General features: G+C 39.5%; 2 protein-coding genes across 2 annotated transcripts; both read left to right on the top strand.

The window, feature by feature from the left end:
* The first annotated feature begins 568 nt into the window (after positions 1–568).
* Positions 569–5,669, top strand: lrit3a (info leucine-rich repeat, immunoglobulin-like and transmembrane domains 3a). Its single transcript, XM_028416661.1, has 4 exons — positions 569–684; positions 1,651–2,117; positions 4,264–4,569; positions 4,657–5,669. Exons 1-4 carry the CDS (start codon positions 569–571, stop codon positions 5,667–5,669), a joined length of 1,902 nt encoding a protein of 633 aa, XP_028272462.1.
* Positions 5,670–10,151: 4,482 nt separating this feature from the next.
* On the top strand, positions 10,152–20,347 carry egf (epidermal growth factor). The gene is made up of 22 exons (XM_028416488.1): positions 10,152–10,337; positions 10,428–10,609; positions 10,721–10,948; positions 11,046–11,248; positions 11,330–11,443; positions 11,595–11,717; positions 13,480–13,602; positions 13,691–13,816; positions 13,994–14,130; positions 14,360–14,508; positions 14,778–14,882; positions 14,960–15,183; positions 15,388–15,555; positions 15,632–15,781; positions 15,872–16,021; positions 16,111–16,227; positions 16,548–16,670; positions 16,850–17,015; positions 17,736–17,900; positions 19,233–19,350; positions 19,464–19,560; positions 19,639–20,347. Exons 1-22 carry the CDS (start codon positions 10,185–10,187, stop codon positions 19,830–19,832), a joined length of 3,315 nt encoding a protein of 1,104 aa, XP_028272289.1. The 5' UTR covers positions 10,152–10,184; the 3' UTR covers positions 19,833–20,347.
* The last annotated feature ends 3,371 nt before the right edge of the window (positions 20,348–23,718 follow it).

Here is a 23,718-nt window from a genome sequence, read left to right as displayed (position 1 = left end):
TATAGATTTTCTTGAGAGTCAGAAGGGCTTGCATCAGAATGTTTAAGAAAAAAAATATAGTCTTCTTATTTTAGAACCAGGCTGACAACAAAGAGCCAAACCAGTATGAGCAAAGAAACAGTGTTATGAAAGCATATTTGTGTGGGCATTACTCATCAGAAATAAAAGAGGAGTTAAATTCAGATAAACCCATGAATGGATTTAGAAAAGGTGTGGGTGGCTCACGTGAGGGGAAACCTCTTCAGAATTAGCTCATTAGCGCCATGTTGGAAAAAACTGGTGGTGCCACGCTAGCTTGTGTGACCCTCTCAAACCTAGGAGATCCCTCACTAATCCCTCCTCCCCTCCCCCACGTGGTCAATCTGACAGGTCACCTGTGCTGTAATTAGATCCTCAGCCTGTGTACTGTTGCTGCTTATGGACCTCGAAAGCTCTTTTCAGTATTCTCTATTTATTTTTCTTTTGTTTTTTTATGAAAAGGCGAACTCTTCTGGCTTTTGATGAACCCGGATGTATTTTTTTCTGATATCCCCTCGATGTGAGCGTTTTGGGTGCATACGGTGACAACATGCGTCGACTTCTCTGCATGCATGTATTCCTATGCTGCCTCAGTATGGCTCATCCCTTCTGCCCATCGCAATGTACCTGTGTCTTCCATGGCCGGACCGATGGAACAGGAACCAGGTAGACTGTATTTTCATTGTGGAGGACAATTAAATGGCAAATTTTTAAAAAGTTAGAAAACTAACAAAACTAACAATTCACAATATATATGAAGACTTGTATATGACTTTGCCTAATTAGGTCACCTGAACATAATGAAGGAGTACAATATTTAAATCGTAAATATTTTTTACTCTTCAAGGCCTACAGAGAGTTATGACCTATTTGAATAAGCACAAAATTAAGTACCAAGGGATTCGAAACCACCTGGCCTCTGATCCATCAATATATATTCGTTTTGTTTGTTTTTTTTTGGGTTGTTGTTTTTTGACATGTATAGTGAGATAAATCATAATTTGTGTTTTTAAAGGAGTTTGTATGATATGTGAATTGCCAGCTACAGCATTATACATGTAAACATGTAGGAATTAGTGCTAAGACAATCAAAATAACCAGATTTAATCTGATGTATGACTAAATTTTCCACAACAGGGATATCTGTACTGGGAGTGCTGACCTGTATAGACATAATATCTGTTCCGTGGCATGGCACCAATCCATTTATACTGGAGGAAGACCTAATTACTCCCTGCATAATTAGTCCTATTAGTACTGACCCCTGGCCTACAAAGATGCTTGGTGATATATATCAACTATACAACTAGGGAAAAAAAGTGAAAATACTGGAGATGATACTAAAGAGGTATCTGTATATATACAGCACACAAGGCCTAAAGGTGCTTTGCTTGATGTCACTGCTAATTATCAAATAAATACATATGCCCATGACTAGTTGATATATTCCACCTCCTGCTTCCCACATGATCACACTGTTTATAATGTTGACAAAGATTAGCTTTGACCTTGCCATCTCTGAAGTGACCTTTATGTGGACTACAGTCATGTCAGAAAACCCTTCCTACACAGGGACAGACGGATGTATGGATGGATGGACTGATGTGTTGATCATTTATCTTTGCTTTTCAGATCTGTGCTCTGCAATGACCCAGACATGTCTGATATCCCTGTCAATGTCCCTGTTGATACGGTCAAACTTCGTGTTGAGAAAACTGTGGTGCGGCGAATTCCAACAGAAGCTTTCTACTACCTGGTGGAACTACGGTACCTGTGGATTACCTACAATTCCATAACTTCAGTGGATACTGGAAGTTTCTACAACTTAAAAGTGCTCCATGAGCTGAGGCTGGATGGAAATATGATCTCCATGTTTCCTTGGGAGTCTCTCAAAGAGATGCCCATGCTGAAGACATTGGACCTTCACAATAACAGACTCACCACCATTCCTCCAGAGGCTATCCCCTACCTCCTCAACATTACCTACTTGGATATATCTAGCAATAAATTAACCACCCTGCCCTCTGATCTCATGGATATCTGGCCACCTTTTAATGGAGTACCAGTCTCTTCTAATGCCTCCCAGAAAGTCGTGTTAGGTAAGATTCTGTCTGACTTTGTTTGGCAAGGTTTTACAGGATTCTCAGGCTAAGGCCAGACACTTTTGGGGTAATTACTTCAGGAACGTCATTCCATTACCTGGTAATCTTGCCAGGTTAATTTTGACTAAACAGTACCTCCAGGACACAGTCAAATTAGATTATTTAAAGTAGTGGCAGAACTGTCACCTAATGTGCAACACTGGTTTACTGTCCTGATTGCCTGAAGTACAATTAACATATTACTTTTAAGGCAAGTTCATTGCATTCCTTTGCTGAGGTTCAACAAGGGACACTGGAGGACCCATGACTTGGAAACACTTTCCAAAGATCAAACATCAAAATCAATGTTATCACCACATTAGATGCTTCATTAACATTTTAAAACCACCACAAGTCATAGAGTCAGTGTCATAGGTTATTGGTTTGAAGCCAATTAAAATGGCAACATGACACAGCTGTTACTTGGTCTTTGTGTTTAAAACCATTAAGAGTCAGAAATAAATAGTTTGCATTTTGTAGGATTGATTTAGGTTATATGGTGCTACTTCAATTCACAAAAAAAGTATTAGTGCAATGAATAAGGTTTGATTTTTGTGCTAAACTTAGGTAAAGTTATTAGTCCCAAATACCGTTGCAGAGCACTCTTATATATCAGATATTGTTAAATTAGAGACAACGAAAACAGAGGAAAAAAATGCCAATGGCCACAATGGTTTTGCTGTTAGAAGTCAAGTAAAGCTAAAGCATTTATAGTGTTATGGTGGATTTCTTTTCTTTACAGGTGGTTTATTGTTTAGACATTGTTTGTCTGGGTCACAATTCAAAATCATGAAACTCTCCTACAGATCCATGTCTCTGTATCTGAAGATGAAAAGTAAACCTGCTGCAGAAGTGATTTTCTTGCACGCTCTAAGACAAGCATGGACTTTCCAATTAGGGGAAAGAAGAGGTCTTTATTGTTGCTTATTATGTTTGACTAGACAGCTGCACTGTCACAAATATCAACTGAGTTATCATATTCAGAACCATTGGGTAATTTTGTAATCATACCCTGATACAAATTAAACCCAGTAGAAACAGATTAGCCATCAGACACTCCTACTGCTGGTTTAGCTCACAGTTTAGCTGTAGTTTAGCCACTCCTGCATCCAATCACACACAGCAGTGTTTTAAAACCCTCCAAGTTCCGGTTAAGCTGGCCTTCTCTAAACTGCAACTAGGTCAGATGCAAGCCATATTATGTCTTTTGTCTTTTATTATGTCTTTTATTTGGTTAACTGTCATAATACTTGTATGCAGCTATATTTTTGGGATAAATGTTTGAATTACATGTATTTATGCACGTTTACACCACCTGTGTAGCATGCACAGGGATGGGAGGGATATTATTAATAGGCTCTGTGAGGGCAAGCCAGCTTATCTGTCCTGAAAGAGCTGGCTGTGTGCTCTGGTGGACCTGAAGGAGAAACAGGATTAAGTAGTAGGAAAAAAAAACAGCCCTAGCCCAGATAGATGACAGCTTCTTTAGTGTAACCTGAGGGTGTCTGTCATTAAAATTATGTGGAAAATCTATGCTCAACTGTACCATTTTGAACTAATTATATACAAATCAACGTTTAAAATATGGTTTAGGTTAATAAAGATTTTTACTTAATATTCAACTAACAGTAAACCACACAAATATTTACTGTTATTTTAAAGTTTAATTACACTGTAGTTGTGCTGTTAGTGGTCTACTTGTGTTAATGCTAATAGCAAAGCTAATGGAAATAGTGGGCTACCACACACTGGAGGAAGTCCCAAGGCAGCTTAGGTGCTTTGCTACTGTTAAGACTTACTAATCTGGTTATAAGGGCTTTAGTGTGCACTGGTACATGTGCTTACCTATTGTGCACAATGTGTTTACAGCAATTGTAAAGGGAACTTAAACTCAACTCTACAAAATTATGACAAGTTCACTCCCACGAACCTAATAATTTCATTACCATGTCAGATATAATTTGTGTGTGTGTGTGTGTGTGAAATTACTTATTTTTACCATGTTAAAAACCATTGTAATATAGTCCTTATGTTTGACACACCAAATGTTTGTTGTTTTTTGATGTTTTTTAATAAAAAAATTGCCTCATCTTTCCCTTTCTAGGCCTCCAGGATAATCCCTGGTTCTGTGACTGCAAAATCTCCAAGCTGATTGAGATATCCAAAATGAGTGACACACCAGTGGTCCTTATGGATCTGTTCTTGACCTGCGCTGGACCAGAAAATCTAGCAGGTGTCCTTTTTCAGCGTGCTGAAATTGACAACTGTGTAAAGCCATCCGTGATGACATCCGCAACCAAGATAACATCGCCTTTGGGCAGTAATGTTCTCCTGCGTTGTGATGCCACAGGGTTTCCCACACCAACTCTTTACTGGACCAAGACAGACGGCTCAATGGTCAACAACACAGGTATAACTAAGTTTTAGCTTTTTAGAAATGAATGTGTTTTTCCACTACTTTTAGTGACCTCCATAATGTGTTCTTGTTCCACTATAGTCCAGGAATCACCTGGGGATGGCATCAGATGGTCCATCATGAGCTTGCATGGGATCCTGTACAAAGATGCTGGGAATTACAGCTGTAAAGCAAAAAATGTTGCAGGAGATGCAGAAGCCACCATTTCTCTCTCAGTTGCTGGCACTATTAGCACCACCATCCCTCCACTAAAGCCTGACATCAGCACTGGACCAAGCCAAGGCACCACATTCACGCCGCAGCTGTACACGACAGATCTGCCATCCAGCGTATCCACCGTCCTTCCAAAAGCAACATCGGCTATCCCCAGGAAGCCAAAAACTACCCCTAGTAGTTCACAGAAAGGTTCCTTCAAGCAAGGCAAAAATCAGCAGGGAGGAAATGGGAGGAAACTTGCTGCGGATGAAAAGAGCAAGAAAACTGATGCATCAAAATCCTTCAAGGATCTAAAGATAGTAGAGGAAACTGCTGACAGTGCAGTGTTGCTCTGGACTGCAGATGGGTTACCAAAAGATTCCCCACTTACGGTTGTATATTCACCTTATGGTGAAGATGACAGTAAGAACACAGTGGAGACTACTGCTGGCAGTGGGAAACTGCTCCTAGATGGACTATCATCTGGAATGAGGTACTCAGTTTGCCTCATCGCAAAGGGTAGCACAACTGGAAAAGATCCATGCACTGATTTCTACACATTGGACAATGTAGTGGATGGAGGGCAGAACCAGCTGTTCTTCATCATAAGTGGCATTGCTTGTGCTTTGGTTTTGCCCCTCATTGGTCTCCTGATCTACAAGATTGTTGCTCTCTATTGCAAGGGACGCAACCCGTCCATTGATGAAGAGGAGCTGGAGAAAGAGAGCTATGTCAAGTTTGAGACAATTTCAATGAAACAAAGAACTTTGAACTCTCACCCAACCGAGCTTTGGGCAAGGAGAGCAACTAATGAATCAGAGCGAATGCTATTGTGCTCCAGGTCGAGCATTGACTCCCAAATGACCTATGACAGTGCCCGGTCTGAATATCTATGTTGATGCAAGAAGCCATGGCTAATGCCCAAACATAATTTTAGTATCACATTATGTGAAACACTCTTTATATGCCTTTCACAGCAGTGATTAATATATAAATAATTTATAATCTTTATAAATCTATATTCTTTTTTCAAAGAATCACTGTGCTGTACTGATTGATGTCACATCAACATGTCAGAACTTTTTCACTACTTATTAATTTATAAAGATTCTTATAATGATTTAGAAAAGTGTAGCTAACGTGAAAACATTTCCTGGAGGTTGTTCAAAAGAATTTTGTTAAATCAGTCTGGTATTTTTATTCATGCCCTTATGTTTTGGAGCCTTACTTTTATTAAACCAACTTAAACGGTTGTCACATCAGCACAGCACCTTTGTGGGACTTAATTCTAAGTTTTGTACCATCCAAAGAGCCTGTCAGTTAACTGTATGGTATCTGATGTTATTTTCAATGCCAAAATGTCAGACATGAATATTGTGGTGGTGTCAGAGAAAACAAAAAATATCCCCATCACATGTACACATCATCATTGCTTTAAGCATTACGCCGACTGTTGCCTTTATGGACAAGTCAGTACTGTCACTGTGTTTGATAGAATGCAGTCTGTGACTCATCTGAGAAATATTGCCACTTTATATGATTATATGTATATAATTGTCTATTAACAGAGTTGTACATGTTTTTAATAAATTGAATGTTGGATTACATGTGTTGTCATTAGTTCCCCCACATTAAAAAAGTCTCAATTTGCAATTTTCCAAAACTTTACAAAATGTATTAGGGTTAGTTTTTCTATAATCTTTGCCTGAATGCTGTATCTACAGTGTGCCAGAAATAGACTAAATAAGACATAAATCAAGTGCAACACTTCACACAGATGGTTTCATCTGGTAACATATAATCATTGCTATCTACAAATGTGTAGATGTGTAGACAGTATAAAAATGTACAGACATATCAAATGCTCACTCTGTTGTGATGAAGAGCAGACTCTTCATCCAGAAAATCAGTGCTTCACACTTGTCATGCTCTCTAAAGATCTGAACAGGCACAGCAGTAAATCAGTGAACGATGGGTGGACCTGGAAAACCGTTCCCATGGATACCACCAGCTGCAGAAGCCTGTAGCATCAAGTAATCTCTAAAGCCACTTGTGCCGTTATCATAGCAACAGCCAGGATGTTTTAACAAACAAACAGGGGGCTAGAGTTAAGATAAACTATGAATGGACACTCAAACTGTGCCACATTTACCCTTATTTATTCCAGACATGGTAACACTTGTGTGTGGCACTTCACCTCCCTAGAGGCTTTACAGTGGCAACTTTTCCTAGCACCATAGCAGTCCATTGGAAAATTTGGCCACACAAAACTACAAGGCTAGATAAAAATATCCTTTCACACCTGCCACTGTTATGGAAATTATATGATGTGTAGCCTAGTGAGGTAGATTTGTTTCCAATGACTTGTCAGCAGAAGTTGACATCTATAGATCAGGACACAGGAAACAATAAAAAAATGTTTTTTAAAAGCAGCTACTAAATGTCAGCTTGACATCGTTCAAATGAAACGTTACATACAATCTATTTTTAGGACTTGACTTAATGTCAGGTGGAATCAAGAAGTGGAAGCAGTGGCATGATGTGACATTTGATGCAACTGCAGGATCTGCACTCTTGTTGTATCCCAAATCCGCACTCTACCTGATGATTCAACCCCCCATCTGACTGTCATCCAGCTCAATAGTCACCTGAAATGTAATATTCATTTTCATTGTATTCTGCCAGGGGTGAAATCGTGGGAAAAGGTCAGTGGCCTTCAGACCGTTAACATTAATCTGGAGACAAGGCAACTTTCTCAGCAGTGTAAATCTTCCACTGCGCCTCTACAGGGTGACCGGTGACGTGGTTCTCTAACAATATCCTAGTCATGCTGGGTATGAATAGAGGTAGTGGTTCCTGGCCTCTGTTAGTTGTTCTCTTGGGTAAAAAGAGGACAAACAATTTAAGGATAATCTGTTCCACTCCTCCGTGTCGTCTCTGTAAATTACTCATTCTAGCAATTCCCTCTGGGAGCCAGATGAACTTCCACGGAAGACAGTCTGACATACTAGCTTCTCATTCAAGCACGCAAGACACACAACAGACCATCTATTGTGTATGTTGCATGAGTAAAATAACTCTGTTACTGTAAGTAAGAATGTCACTTGTGAATGGTTTTACACATATAGACAGTAATGTGTCATTTGTCTGTGAATTAAATGATAATTATTGCAGGACTCTGTCTGACAGCCTTCTATTCAATGTCCAGTTCCCTGTCTCCCTCCCCGACACATAATCAATGTCTTAAACAGACACTTCCATCTGCATTCACAAAGGGGACAGGTCAGGGGGTGGGGAGTAAGAGTAATATGTTGTTATTATGTGGGACCATTTTCAGCCCAGCCTCATTTCTTGCATATTCCACATTCTGCTAGAGAGACCGACTGCAACAAGAAGATCTTGCTCCAATGCTGGACTAGCATGTGCAAAATTTACCACGGGGGTGTCAGGAATTTCAATCTTTGCTTCCAAAACAGACTGGCAGCCTGGGGGCCCAAACTAGGGAGTGAGTAGGATCCCACAGACATTTTTTTTGGGGGGGGTGAATCACTGCCCTAAGAGCATTTCCCTCCTTATTCCAGAGCTCCCCATCTCTTCAGTGGGATTTGACATCTCTCTTCAGGGTGACATCTCTTGGTATGTAAAGCTCACCAGGTTTAAGCCTCAAATAAGGATGCCAGGACTTCATAAGCAAGTGTGGCTTAATTCTTTGGAGTTTATGTGCGCTTGTGCTGATAGTGGGAATGCCTGAGAAGAAGTGAACAAGTACAGCAGGAACCAAGCGCAGGATTATGTTGGCTGCAACTATCACAACGGTACTGATCTATTTCTTGGTGCAAAGCGCTGGAGCATTGGCACTCAGTACAGCATGTTGGGATGAGCGCTTATCACGTGTGGGGAGAAACAGCAGCTGTATAGGTGAGTCTGACGTCAGAATTCTTCACTGTTTGTTGTGCTTTTTAAACCAGTGGATAGAATTAAAACAAAAACATGATGCCGACAGCAAACACCCCATTACTACAGAACAGAGTGACACACTCAACTTGGCAGAAATACAATGAATGTACCAAAAGTAAAGCCAGCTTGTGTGCCTGTGTATTTGTGGTTGCCTCTCACACTGATCCCAACTTTTTTGTGGGATGGCACAAGTACGAGGTTAAGATGTCCAAAAGGTTTCCAAAATGGAAACTTTCTAGTCACTCTTACCACCACACCACAAACAGGCCAAAGGTCACAGACAGGTACAGAGCATCAAGCTTTAAATGGGTTTAATTTCTCATTCTTTCCAGGAGGATGTGTGCTTATGGATGCAAGTCATAGACTAGAACTCTACTAGAATCAGAAATACTTGATTAATCCCTGGGGGAAATTGCTCTAGTATGAAAGACAGAGACTATTATCAATGAATATATTCAAAAATACATTTTAGTGGGTGATACGGTTACATATCACCCAGCACCCAGCAATATTTAATTTAGTGTAGTAAACATTTCTATTAAGTCAGTTTGACTGTTACTTTATGTAGTAAAAAAGTTCCAAATACATATAAAATAATAACAATCAAGCATTAGGGTGATGCCAATGTGGTTAACAATACTTATGTCACTGAAATAAAAATGAAACAGTAACTTGGTGTACACCAATTCTTTTTTTCTTTTTAAAATTCTGATAGAGTAACAATAGTTATTCTCTGATAACATCAAACTGAGCTGAGTCAAGCACCCTGCTGACCACACTGTGACCTTGTCAATCAGTGATTCATCAAGATGCAGCACCAGCTCACCACCATCTCAGGCCAGACATTTCATTATATTGTTTGTCTGGTGTTGCTCATTGTTTTCTTCATTCCACAGAGCTAAGAGCAGTGTCTATGGTTGCACATGACAGACCAGAGAGCTTTCTGGTCAGCAGTCAGCTTGGAAGAGCCAGCACAGACTGTCAAAGATTAAATGCTATCTAGAGCTAAGAATTACATTTATTGAAAAGTACATACGTTAGAATAGACAAGAAATTTAGAATAATGCCACAAACTGCTGTTCATAATAGAATCGTACTGCTTAATGCTATGGCACTTTATGTTCATTACAGGGTACAGACAGAGCTGCATAAAAGCTATTTGTTGCTAAGGGATGGCGTTTTATTCAGAAGCAGCAAGGACCGCCTTAAACTTCACCCCATTACAGCCTCGAATGAGCAGATAATTTGACAAATTGAATGACAACGACAGAGTGACACAAAGAAAGAGGGAACAGCTATTGTCTCCATAGTTACCAATCTTTTCTTGGAATCTTTTTAGTGCAACAGAGAATGTGGATATGTCTACTTTGCCATAGGTTTAAAATAAAGTGTTTCTTTGATTTTGTTAAGCTTCACGGCCTTTTCTGATATTTGGCCATGGCAAAGCCATTCATCGGATGGGCCTCAATGGAAAGAACCACAGAAGGCTGGTGTCTGGTGTAGGAAGCTCTATACTGCTCGACTTTCATTTTAAAGAGGAGAACATTTACTGGGCTGACAAACACACCGGGGTCATCTACAAAGCTGCAGTAAAAGGAGCACACAGACAGGTGATTATGTAACTGCTCCAAAGCTGCAGAGAATTTAGGTGTAAAATGGATACCAGTAAATAAACATGTCTTCATACACTTGTATTATAGAAGCTGTACTCATTTGACAAACACATCTCAGGCCTTGCAGTGGACTGGATTTGGAACACTGTATATTGGACAAGTGAAGTAAAGGGGCAAATAAAGAGAATGGATAGAAATGGGAAAAATGAGAGAACTCTTCTAAGACACTTGACCCAACCAAGTTCCATCACGGTTGACCCAACAAAACGGTAATATAATCTGATTTACGGTTGTCACAATGTAAAAAATGTGTTAATAATTACACTGCCCTGATTTACCACAAAAATGACAAAAAAATGTTTAAAAAAAATACTTTGCAGACTTTTGTTCTGGCTGTCTGGTGGGATGGCCCCAAGTATCCAACGCTCCGATATGACAGGAAAGATGAAAATGACACTAATTAAAGTCACAGAACAACTGAAAGCACTGTCAATCGACCGAGAGGATAAAAGATTGTACTGGGTTCAGTTTGGTCCACAAAGAGAAAGTGCCATTGCCTCTTGTGATTACTATGGAAATGTCCTGCGCATCATGGATCAGCCAATTCGGTGAGCACACTTTACTTGTAATCTCCAGCTACCAATGTTAACAGACTGCCTTTATATCCCTAAAGGTTTAATTGCTTTAAAATCACTTTTTCCTCAGGTCTCAGTCTCTTGGAATATCAGTTTTTCTGAAGCATCTCTACTACACTGATGCTGGATCTCGGACTATAAAACAAGTTAACAAGTACACTGGGGGAGAGCCTTTGGCTGTTAACATAAAACAAATGGCAAAACCTCCTGTTGATATCAAGGTGGTGCATCTCCTCAACCAGCCAACAGCAGACTCCTTATTGCCATTTCCAGGTAATAACTGAACTATGATTTTGGTGGAAAAGATTTATTGTTGTTTTTTATCTAAATACCACAACTTTTGGTTTCACACAGGGTGTGATGAGCACAGTGGCATCTGTGTGAACGTGTGTTCCAGTCTAGCAGAGGAAGGGGTTTGCGAGTGTAGTGAAGGCTTTGCTCTGAGTAAGCAGGGCACTTACTGTGAAGGTAAGTGTCTACATATAACAGACAAATTCAAAATATACAACTGCAAGAACATATCACATCAATAGTTTAAAGTAGAATATTGTTTATATATTAGCATCTACTTAAAACCAGATTAAGGTTCCATCACTTTATGCATCCCTGTGTGTCACAGATGTGAATGAATGCGCACATTGGAACCATGGCTGCTCTCTTGGTTGTGAAAACATCCCAGGCTCCTACTTCTGTACCTGCCCTAATGGATACGTCCTCCTACCAGACAGGAAAACATGCCAAGGTACACTATGAACAGACTTTTCATTTCTAGCTTTGTAAAGAATGAGGAAAAACTGAGCTATTGACATTTACAGAATAAAAGGCATCAAACCTTTGATGATAAAAAACTGCAATATTCAATATGATAATATGGACGTTTTTTTCCACCCATTTTATTCAGTTGATTACAGGACAGCTCAAAATCCTCTTAAATCATAGCTGGTTGTTTTGGTGAGGATAATGAATGTAACTTTGGTTTCAGATTAGACAGTGTTTGTGATGCCATGAAGGTGGCAATTGTCCACCAGACACTACTTTGACCCCAGAGAACCTATAAAAAGGCTGGGTCACAGACAGCCAGACAGCCTTAGACATATGTGAGCTGCCAATTGTGTGTTAGGTTACTTGGGTCCAAACAGTAACACTTTGTCACGCTCCTAAAGGGCTAGCAGCACTAGATTGGGGGGGCTATGTTAGATGGATGTAAACAGGCATTTCACTTATCTGGTTCTTTTTAGGATGAGAGAACTGTATTATGCTGCTAGAAAAATAGAGTTAATAGCAGAAACTGGTTGCTGCTGTCTAGCTACCATAATGCAGGTCTGTTGTCTGCCAGCATAACAATACAGTGTTTTTCTTAACAGATAACTACCCAAGACAATCTAATATTTTTGCACAAACATACTCCTTGCAGTCATGAGGAAACGTATAGACTACTTTATTTAGTTAAATACACTAGTAAAAAAATTTCTTTATTTTTTTGTTTGTGTTTTTTTTTTTTTTTTGCTTTTAGTGTTTTTAGTTGGTTCCCATCAAGTCCACGCAGCAATCAGCCTCATTATATATTAAAGCACGTTACAGGCACATTTTAATCTCTTCTTCTGTAATCTCACAGCTATGAAGCCAAGGCAACAGGAAAGGTTCATAGACACAATGAGATTACATGGTGAGGTGACATTTGCAATAGGGAACATATCTGGTCAGCAGCTTTGTGTGTCTAAGCTGTTTAGCGGACAACCTTTGCCAAGGTCTATTAGAAAACAAACATGCAGCCAAGTGGCAGGCTAGACAATGAAGATGACAACAGAGGAGGGAGGGACAGGTTATAGAAGGGCTAAGCAAATGTTGTACAGAATAAAATCAAAAGGTCACAATCTAATTTTCCCAAAAAATACAAAAAAAAAACAATCAAATTAAAAGGCAATTCTGATATTTGTTGGTTTGTATAATATCTAATGTATGCCTCAAATAAAAGGTGCCACTAAATGTTGTAGAATTGCTCGAGCATTGACAAAATTGTTAATTTTATTAAGAAGTTCATTGTCAGACACAACAGATCCTATAACTATTTCACATCAGAGTCATATCTGCATGGCTACCTGGCACGGATTTACAGGTACAGGTACCACCCTCCTGTGAGCAAACATTACATCACTATCACTGTGTGGGCTTTGTCTGCATTCTCATCACACTTTCAACGATTTTGATAGGATTAGGGCTGATTTCATAAAGGGATTTTACCAAAGCAGGGACTAAGAAGCTTGTTGTCCATATGGATCAACTACTACCTGCTAGGCCCTAGAATAACTGTCAAAAACTCGAGTGCGAAACACTTTGACTTTTCTAATATGCCACTTAATGAATGATTGCATGCATTCATTCACTTGCAGCAGTTCGCATTAAGGTACTTAAATCTTCTGTGCTTTTCATTTAACCAACCTAAATTTGTTGTATTTATCAACTTGTGGTCATTATGTAAAATTACAGTCTTTCATCTCTTGTAGAAATTATACCATGTGAAGGCATTATGACAAAGTGTGGCCATGGATGCCTGTTAACGGAAAATGGTGCAGTCTGTGTTTGCCCTGAGGGATCCATACTACAGGATAATGGACAAGCATGTACTGGTATGGAAGTGTTCTTACTGAAACTTCATTTTGTTATGTAAACTGTACAGAAGTGCATCTGTGTTAACTGCATTTTGGGTGATTCTAGGATGCTCTTCTGTGGACAGAGGGGGGTGCAGTCAAATCTGTACTCCTGTCACCCCAAGTAGGTGGCAGTGTGACTGTCTGCCTGGCTATCAGCTCCACCAAGACGGCAAAAGCTGCATTGCAACCGGTGAGTCATGCTATGGCAAAGCAAGCAGCTGAGGCAAATGAGCTCATGCAGAGAGATCAACGCTTCCTATCAGTCTAAATCCTACTGCTCATCTTTTGTGGATAAAAACAGCCAAATACAAAGGAAAAGCTGAGTGCAATAAATTCAATTATAAAACACTGTATTTTCATTCATCAGGACCTCCACCCTATCTACTAGTTGCTAATCTAGTGGACATACGAAGAATTAACCCTGATGGCACTGGGGATCAGACCTTGGTGGGAGGGCCCAGAGGAACAATCCTAGCTTTGGACTATGACCCCGTCCAAAACACTGTAAGATTTCAAACCCATTTTTAATTTATTTTTTAGCAACCTGTAGTAGAGTATGTGCAAACATCCTTCCATCCATATTGAACAAGTCTTTGGTGCAAACACACAGTGACACCTAGTGGACAGACACTGTAATGTCTACTTCTTTCAGTTAAGAACCTGCATCAAGTACTCTCTGTCCATTTTATGTATAAAGTAACTTTCTTTTTAATTGTTTTTGATACATTTGAAGGTGTACTTTGCTAGTACAAGCCAAAAGACAATTGAGCAAGTTGATCTCAACGGTGAGTCAAGAGACATTCTAGTATCTGAAGGTCTTGACTCTCCAGAAGGACTGGCAATTGACTGGATCCACCGCAAGGTGTACTGGACAGATAAAAGGTGTGTGGTGTTTACAGAAAGTAATGCTGTTCCTGAAACAGACTTGCCAGAAATTCTGCCTTTTGACATTTCTGTGCTTGCTAGTTATCTATACTTACATCAATGTAAATGTCAAGCCTTTCTGAAATTTTTACATCTGCACCATATCCAGAAAGATATTGAACTTAGAATAAAATGTGATTCTTAGACATGGATTTTGATAGTATTTTTTCAGTAAACTTCTTAGATGTATTTTCCATCTTATACTCCTGTATACTTTTGTGCTGCAGCCAGTCAACTGTTGGTTGTGCTACCTTGGCTGGACTGTACAAAGAAACTATTGTGAGCACAGGACTAGAAAAACCAAGAGGAATTGCAGTTCATCCTCAGGCAAAGTGAGTACAGTCATTGTCAAAAGTCAAAATATCACAAGAAGATATTCTAATGTATTTTTATTTTTTAACTTTTTGAGGAAGTTATTTTGGACTGACATTGGAACCCAGCCTGTGGTGGAATGTTCCGATTTAGATGGGAGAGAGCGCGCTGTCATCGCAAGCACCAACCTTGTATCGCCCACTGGCCTGACCATTGATTTCACAGAGGATCGTCTGTTCTGGTGCGACCAGCAGAGGGGCCTGATAGAGACTGCTGCCCTGGATGGTTCAGATCGACGGGTCCTGTCAGAGAACCAAGTAGGTGAGGTTTGTGTGAAACGTACACATGCAAACAGAGAGGTGCACTGCACTGTAATGTTGCAAAACTATAAAAGTTATGTTAGCATTAATGCGTTTACTAATATTACCATGTACAGTTCCCAAATCCCTTTTTTCACAGCTACACACAAGCATCTATTATCCTGAATCACTTGGTTAACTCAGATTTTCTTGTCTTCTATTCTAGGTCGACCTTTTGACCTTGCAATATTTGAAGACAGGCTCTGGATCTCTGACCAGGAGCAGCGGCAGCTGAGGAGTGTGAACAAGCGGACTGGGAAGGAAATGCAACGTATCCATGGCAACATGGTCCAACCAGCCTCCATTGTGGTGGTTCATCCCCTTGCTAAACCAGGTACAGAAGGACAACTATGATTGTATCATTTACGTTAGAATATACGCAACAATTCTTACTGTGCTCTCATCCTTAGGTGCAGATGTTTGCCTTCATTTGAACGGAGGCTGCGCCCAAGTGTGTGAAAGCAGAGAGGGATTTGCCCACTGCTCCTGCCTATTCAAGTACACCCTATCAGCTGATGGAAAAAGTTGCTTGCCTATGAATGCTTCAAATACCACAGCAGGTGATGCATCTTATTACAGGTGTAAACATTGTTTAGATAAAATATAGCTAAATACTGACAAAAGCTAACATTCGTTTGTCAACTGTACAGAAACTGGAAACCGCCAAGCCAGTGACGCAACGTCTCTCAAAAACAAAACGTTTAATGACGAAAGCACACCAGTCACACCACCTGGGAAGGCTGATTTCCACTCAGATGTGAGCAGTAACCCAACTCTCTTCACAGACAAGATGGTTTCAGGTACCAGTGCACATGTGATTGGCATTCTTAACACCTGATATTTCACCCCAGCTACAAGCTATGTTTCTGTATGTCCCACTCTCTGTCAGACCAGAATCAGTGTTTCTCACTCCGCTGTGGCGTGAACGCACAGTGCCTGTTGACTGTTGGCAACCCCAACTGTTTGTGTCTAGAAGGTTTCACAGGTGATGGACAATTATGTGTGGGTGAGTACTCCATCTTCAGTACAGTGTGCTTTTTTTAATCTCCCTTCCTGCTACAGTGACACTCTGTAGGACAATGCTATGAATGAAGCAAAATAATATCTAAATTGTACATCACTTGTTTTATTTTCTTGCAGAGCATAACTGAGACTAAGAGAAAAATGTACAGAAAACTGTAAAAAATAAAATAAAAAAATCCATAATTTTGGTTAGACAGTAATACTATATCACTGACCTTTTTAACATTATAATGTCAATATCATTCTCTGAGTCCAGCAAAATTTTAGGTCACCAATTGATTTTCTTCTATCCTTTTGTCCTAGATATTGATGAGTGTAAACTGGGGCTGCACAATTGTGCCAAAAATGCTGAATGTCAAAACACAGCAGGGAAGTATCTCTGTAAATGCAAGAATGGCTATTATGGCAATGGCAAGACATGTCAAGGTATGTCTAAGTCTTTTATGTTCACACTGTAAACAGCATATTTTTGTATCCTAGCTAGTATCTATGTAACCTCGACATGTATGGCTTCATCTTCACATCTGTTGTGTACCGTGGAATGCAGCATTTATATGTAGTTCCAAAGTTTGTCTAATTAAACGATACTCCTTCTCCAACTGAAGAATTGAACACCACATCGCCATGGGTGACACCCAGTAGCCCTGCTGATGTTACCACTCGGCACCACGACAGCAACGCAGTAGAGAGCTGTCCCTCCACTCATGATGCCTACTGCCTGTACCAGGGTGTCTGCTTCTACTTTCCTGAAATGGAGTCCTATGCCTGCAAGTAAATAAACCATCTTGTTTAACACCCGCATTTCACCTATGACATTCAAATTTTATAGTTTACCGACATCTTGTGTCCCGAGGAGAATTTGCAATGTTTATGAACACTCCCAAATGTAGCAATGTGGACTATTAAGACAATACAACTCAAGAGATCTGTCTTTTGCACAACAAAGTAAGCCAACATAAAGTTCAGCTCTCAATCTCTCATATTATTTGTTACTGTTGACAGGCACCAGGTGTCACTATTGTTCCATGAGTGAAGCCTGGCTGTAGGAGAAGAGACAACATGTAACCTGTAAAACTGGATGCTATCTTCCAATACATACAGCTGTAAAACGTTCTGTAAAACGGTTTTATAGTGTACAGTATTTTAAAAACAATACATTTGTAAATTGGAAAAAAACAGTGTCTACAAAACAGCCTCTAACAAACCATCAGATGACAAGGAAAAAGGCTACAATCAGGCAGTGAGGAGAGTACTTTAAGTACCTCCATAACTTGACTACAGTAATTCATTCATTCATTTAAACCTTCACTCAAGAGGTCTCTTAGGGTAGTTAAGATGCCTCAGAGCAAGGTACCAGGTGTGGATGACAATGACATTCATCCTTCTTCATTTCTTTATTATTGTTGCTGCGGTTGCATTTAATTTATGTAAATCACACTTTAACTGTAACCCCTTTTTATTATTTCACTGTGTTTGTTTTACCTGTTGCAGTTGTGTATCCGGCTACATGGGGGAGCGGTGTCAGTTCAGTGACCTGGAATGGTTGGAGCTTCAGAAAGCTGAAAAGGAGAAGAGGAGGAATGTGGTCATTGCAGCCTGCATGGTGGTCCTTGTTTCCCTGCTCTCCATCATTGCTTGTGTCACCTACTGCTATGGGTAAGAAAGAAAAAGGAGAAGTGGTGACTGCTTAAAATTAAATTTAAAAAAAAAACTGAAAAAGAGATAAAAGAGACTGTTTGCTCAAAACAACATTGAATAGAGCTGACAGCAAAAAAATTAAATAGCAATCTAATCTGTAGATAGTTTATATATAGTTTATATATTGGTTTCAGTAAACCAAGGCCTTAGTCATGTTAAAGGCCTTAAGGGCTTTTAAAGGCTTTTCTACTCTAATAGGTAATGGGAAATCTCAGTTATGTATACCCACATTTACGCACAAATATTTCCATATGTGTGTTAATGTATGCACTGGAGCAATGATGCAAAAGATTTTATGTGTATGTATGAATCATAAGTGCGTACAGAAAGTGTGCAGGTGAAGACCTGCTCCTGTAATGAATGAGCTGACAGCATTTAGAGGTGTCTATCAAACCCAAGGTGGCATGAGCCGTGTAATGCAGGTGTCTCGGCATGACAGCAGGGGGTCGGGGACCAGATCACATGTGGAACAAATGGCAGCATGCAACCCTGGTTAGCAGAGTGAAGAGCATACATAAACTACACACTGTGACCCCTCCTCCCTTTTATTTCCACCTGAGATGTCTCTAAGTAGCTGATTTGTTTTACGGTTGTTTCGCTGGCTTACAGACAAGGCTGCTGGCATTCCTCAGTCTTCTGAATCACAATATACACCCGCCCCCCCCTCCACTCAAGTCTACTACATCCTAGGGTTTGCACTCTTGGTTCCCCTGTGGAAGTGGCACGCTTTCAATTACATGGTTGGTTTAGCTTGTTCTACAGCAATTACACATAAAAATAGGTCATTTCTCAGCTACAAAATGGAGCCGGTGAGGTATGACCCCAGTGGAAACGCTACATGGCTGCCAATAGCTCTGCCTCAAATTGCCTTCTGCACTTGACTGCAAGTGCACTTGTGCAGTTTTTGAGTTTGGTGGTTTGGTTTCCCCTGCAACACACAGACACAGTAAAGAATCCCACAATACACAGAGTCTATTTCAACTCAGACACACTTGTAGGGTGCATGCATGTTGCACATACAGCCTCTCAACTAGTGCATCAATAAAAATAGAGGTACAATCTTTAGTCAACAATTAGACTTAAGGGAGTTAAATACACAGGAAACAAAAGTATTTATCAGTCACATCTTTTATTAGTAGTAGATATACTCTATGCTACTGTGTGTGATGGTAAATGTTGCAAATACTATCTAAAGTAACCCTTCCAGGCACTGAGATCTGTGACTACAACCGATATTTTAATAACTTTTGATGACTTGTGAGGTTTTATATTTACTTTTCATTTTTGCAGAACTAGGAGACTCTTCCACAAACAGCCCTCTGTGGATAACGTGAGTGAGACCAGTGTGACAGATGAAAGCATGTCAGAGAAAGAGAGAGAGACCATCACCACTATCAGTGCTCCTCGGGTAGGATTACTAGTAGATTAGTATCACTTAGAAACACTATTGCTTATATTAAGTATAATTACAGCCTACTTTGTTGTATAATGAGATAATGTATGTTTACAAAATTACTGCAGTTCTGCATGGTGATAGAGAATGGTGCAGAAGAAACGGTCATCCCTGCCATAGGCTGTCCAAGGAGAGCCGTCTGTCCATCCTGCTCTTCAGAAAATGGTAAAATGTTTTATTCCTGGCTGCACCTTTAAAAAACAAAACACTAAAATTACTAAATTCAGACCTTTTTTTCGTCAGGCACGAATCCAGAGTCTGTAGACTCTGGAACGATGTCCAAACACAACAGAGGATATGAGTGTTCCATGGTGTCAGCCGTCGCCATGGAGACCAGCCAACCAATGGTCGATCACTCAACTCCATCACTGTCAAACTCATATAGTTCTTTTAAGCCAAAACCGCTTCCCCACACTCCCAGCCAAGAGTCATCCTAGCTCAATAGAAAGACCAACTCAGCTGTACAGGTAGCTGTACAGAACTGTAGCATCTGGCAAAAAACCTTTTGCACACGTGTATTTGTGTCGAGAAATTAGTCTTCCAAAAATAAATGCAATTATTTGCCAAAAATAATTCTAGCTAGAATGCAGCTGTCTATACTAGGTATTTTGCAAGGTATCTATGATTTCTTGTACCCTTCAACAAATACAGTGACTAGAGAAACTCCCAGTAGTTTCTGCACAGCAGCTGACATTAGGATACTTAAACTTCTAGAAGTGATCCATCTTACCATGTGTTATATTATTGAAGCTTGTGTCTTGCCACAAACTGCTGCTTGCTTTTGAGGAAAACCTGAATCACGCAGATCAATATATTTCCATGTAACCCCATCAATTTAGTCGAGACACACCTGTTTTGGCACATTTACTGACTAGAACTAGCTTTGCAAAGGATGTGCTTTACTTACTTAAAACAGCGGGTTCCACTTGTTTGTTTGTTTTTTTTATGCATTTCAGCCAACATTGAAAAACTGACCATCATAAATGGATTTCACTTTTACATCTTATGGTTAATTGTTTTTTCATTTACAGTATACTTATACTTTACTACAGTAAAGAGGAAAAATGTAGAGCTTTTTATCCTTTTTTTCCATTTGAACTAATACAAGTTAGGGTTTTGGCCTGGAGTTTATAACCAGATTTCTACAGAATCCAATTTAATCCAAATTAAAAGAGAAAATGCACTCTGTTAAACTAAAACACAAAAGATTTGCCACAGTATTACCATGGTCAAGCCAAGCATAACTACTCTTATGTCAAGTATGCATTATCGTACTAAAATTCTACATGAATTGTGATCTATTAGCAAAGTTTATGCTTTATTTATTTTTATACAAAGATCTATGTTTATCTTTGCCACAGTTGTACTTAGATATGCTTTGGATAAACTGATTGCTGGTTTGGAGAGGGAGGGAGGCTTGCTTATAAATTTCTATCCATATATCTTTGCAAACAATTGTGTTATAACTACAAAATGATCAAAACACAGATACAGCACAAGCAACATCCAGCTTTTATGTCAATCTGTACTCTCATAATTTTCTTTTGCACCAATGGGCTGAAACTGGAATTGGACTTTGCAAGTTGAAGCTAGTTTTTATTTTCATCAATAAAATATATATTTACAAACAATATTCTGTGTTAATGTGACCAGAGATTCTTTGTCATGTGCTTGCAATCACACAATACACTTTTCTGTCATAATTTTCTTATAATTGAAATGTTATTTCGACCAATCAAAGGCAGCCTTGTCACAGCCCAGAAGCTGGTCTCCGCTCCATTGATGATCCTCCACCAAATCTAACGCTCTAGTGATGTTGGTGTCAGTGCTTCCACCCTCCACCACCACTCCATCCATCCATTTCTATTTCTCCCTCTATCTCCTTCTGTGACTCTGTCTTAAGGTTGACTGAGAATTGTTAATAGAAGGACCCACTGCCTCTTTGTTTCGAGGCAATGGCAGAAAACAAAGCACTTTCACTCAAAAACCATCAGGGGCCACATCGATATTGATTTTTGTGGCAAGACACACTTATCTATATATTGGTCTCCATTAGGGCTAACAGATAGGTTAGGGCCCCACTCTAAACAGCAGCACATCAGCCTTCAAGTAAAGATGAAATTGGGCCCAGTGTCAATTTATCTTGTATTACTCCTCAATTGGGGCAACAGGGGGCAATAGAGTCACTGACACTGTCAGTAAAAAAAAACCTCAATCTCAATCACTTTTTGCAAGCGGCATTGTTTTCAGTATGTATCTATTGCTTTGTATTTTCCTGTTAGAAATATTAATGTGCTTGGGTTAGAGTCACCAAAATTGCAGCTTTACCCTCTGTTACTAAGGAAAAGGGGGCAAAAAATGCATTAAAGCATTTAGGAGTAACACCATACCAACAAGTCCTTATGCAACTCCTCATTATCTGGGAGTGCGGCATCAAAAGGGAAACCACATGGGGACTGCTTTTGTTTCCTTGCATGTTTTTTGATACTACTGGAGTTTGTTGTGGGGAAAGACAACACTGAGGGAGCTAATTAGAGTTTTTTGAGTACTTTTTATAAGAAGAAGCAACCTAACATAGTTACACCGCAAACTTTCTCCTCATCAAAAGAATGTAACTAGATTCAGCTCTGATGTTATAAATATGTGTGTGAAACTTACAATAGCTGTGTAACTGACGTAAAATAGAAATGACAAAATCGGATCTGACAGACAACATGTATTTTGCTAGTACAGGAAATCAACTGATGCAGTACTACCACACACCTACTTCTATTCTGCAACAGCTTCTGTTATGCCTGCTAACATATGCACTAAAAGAACTAGCAAAAATAAGACCTAGTGTTCTCAAGACAGAGACACAATGGTCATTTTGTGTTTAAAGTGATTCATCATAAGAAAAACTTCTTAACATAAAAAGAACACTAATTTTTTTTTTCTAAAAAAAAAAAGTCATTCCCCATTAGCAAATTTTGTCTTTTTTCTGCCAGATGGGTCTAGCTTTGTCATATCACTCACGTCTCCATTCCAGCCCAGAGGACAACAGATGAGGGCTAAAGAGGGAATTAGCTACCCACTCAAAAGCTTTGCTCTGATCCTTCAGGTCAGTATTTGGTCCCTCCAGCTCTCGAGCATGACAGAGTAACACTGGTTTGTGAGGATTTGGAAAGACTTAAATCACAAGTGAGAGGAGGGAGACTGGGGGGGGGGGGGTGTCTAATGCATGTATTTGATATGGACACATGAGCCAGAATCTATCGGAGCCCCATGGAACAGGGAAAGTTTCAAACATGGGGCTCTCCCTTGGTAGCATTGTCTCCTGAGGGGCAGTTGATGAGAACAATGCAATGCAATGATTCCAATGTTGAAATCTGCTTTAAATAGCAACAAATCCCAAGTTCATCTACGTCAATAAATTTTATTATCACTGCAACTTTTAAAATTCTTCTTATAATACTTTATCAGATAAACAAAGTACTGATGCTGGGGCACTTCCTGCCACAGTAGACATTGTTAATATCTAAACAACAATTGAGCAAGCAAAAATTAAACTTACATAGTCCCTTCAGAAAATTCACAAGGAATGTTCACTTAAAATCTAAAAAAAAAAAAAATGTGTGGCCCATTTTGTTGCTTATTGTGGCATCTCTGAGGTTGGACTACCTTTGTTCCACTAGATGGCGAAAGTGTACTAAGAAAACCAGTTTGCATTGGGTCGAACCTGAGACAACATCACAGAGATCAGAAGCAGCTATCAATGTAAAATGACCAGTAACAGTAAACATCTTTGTTGCTGTGTTAGATCATGTAGCAACAGTGGTAAAATGGTGTCTAGTAATTAATTCAAATAATTCTCTAAAACGATTGAAACACTCTACCACAATCATCTCATCAGCAGCTGTGTTGCTGCAGTTGTGGCACCATAAAGTGTATCAGACACTTTTTTCTACTGATAAAGAAATGACATTAAAACACAACAAAGTTATAAATAAACTAAAACTGAATTATGAATTTATTTTTCCATTATCAACTGAACTACCTTGCTGTTGTTCGGCTAATTTCCTCCTCTCCTGTGGCGCAGCTTTCAGACTTTTAGCACAAATGTTAAACAAAGCAAACAAACATGCTGCTAAGTTAATCATAAGTTACAACTAGGTGTCGTCATATAAATAGTTCTTTCAATTCAGGCACTGCAGCAGTTTAATGAATCACGCAAATCATCAGTCACAGGTGGAATTGCTGTTAGCAAGCTAGTTAGCTAGCAGTTAGCTACTTGATGCCACTAGCTAGCTAGCTAACAGCGTCAATAAATCAACTTTTAAAAAC

The sequence above is a fragment of the Parambassis ranga genome, chromosome 10 (genome assembly GCF_900634625.1).
Source record: "Parambassis ranga chromosome 10, fParRan2.1, whole genome shotgun sequence".
NCBI classification, from domain to species: domain Eukaryota; kingdom Metazoa; phylum Chordata; class Actinopteri; family Ambassidae; genus Parambassis; species Parambassis ranga.
Note: the sequence above shows the minus strand (reverse complement) of the source record. Positions and strands in the feature narration are given on the sequence as shown.

Excerpts from the sequence above, each read along its gene's own strand:
- lrit3a (XM_028416661.1), top strand. The coding sequence starts at position 569 with ATGCGTCGACTTCTCTGCATGCATGTATTCCTATGCTGCCTCAGTATG. Across the intron at positions 2,118-4,263 it reads CTCCCAGAAAGTCGTGTTAG|GCCTCCAGGATAATCCCTGG; the intron begins GTAAGATTCTGT and ends TTCCCTTTCTAG. Across the intron at positions 4,570-4,656 it reads CTCAATGGTCAACAACACAG|TCCAGGAATCACCTGGGGAT; the intron begins GTATAACTAAGT and ends GTTCCACTATAG.
- egf (XM_028416488.1), top strand. The coding sequence starts at position 10,185 with ATGGGCCTCAATGGAAAGAACCACAGAAGGCTGGTGTCTGGTGTAGGA. Across the intron at positions 10,338-10,427 it reads TAAAAGGAGCACACAGACAG|AAGCTGTACTCATTTGACAA; the intron begins GTGATTATGTAA and ends CTTGTATTATAG. Across the intron at positions 19,561-19,638 it reads ATCCTGCTCTTCAGAAAATG|GCACGAATCCAGAGTCTGTA; the intron begins GTAAAATGTTTT and ends TTTTTTCGTCAG.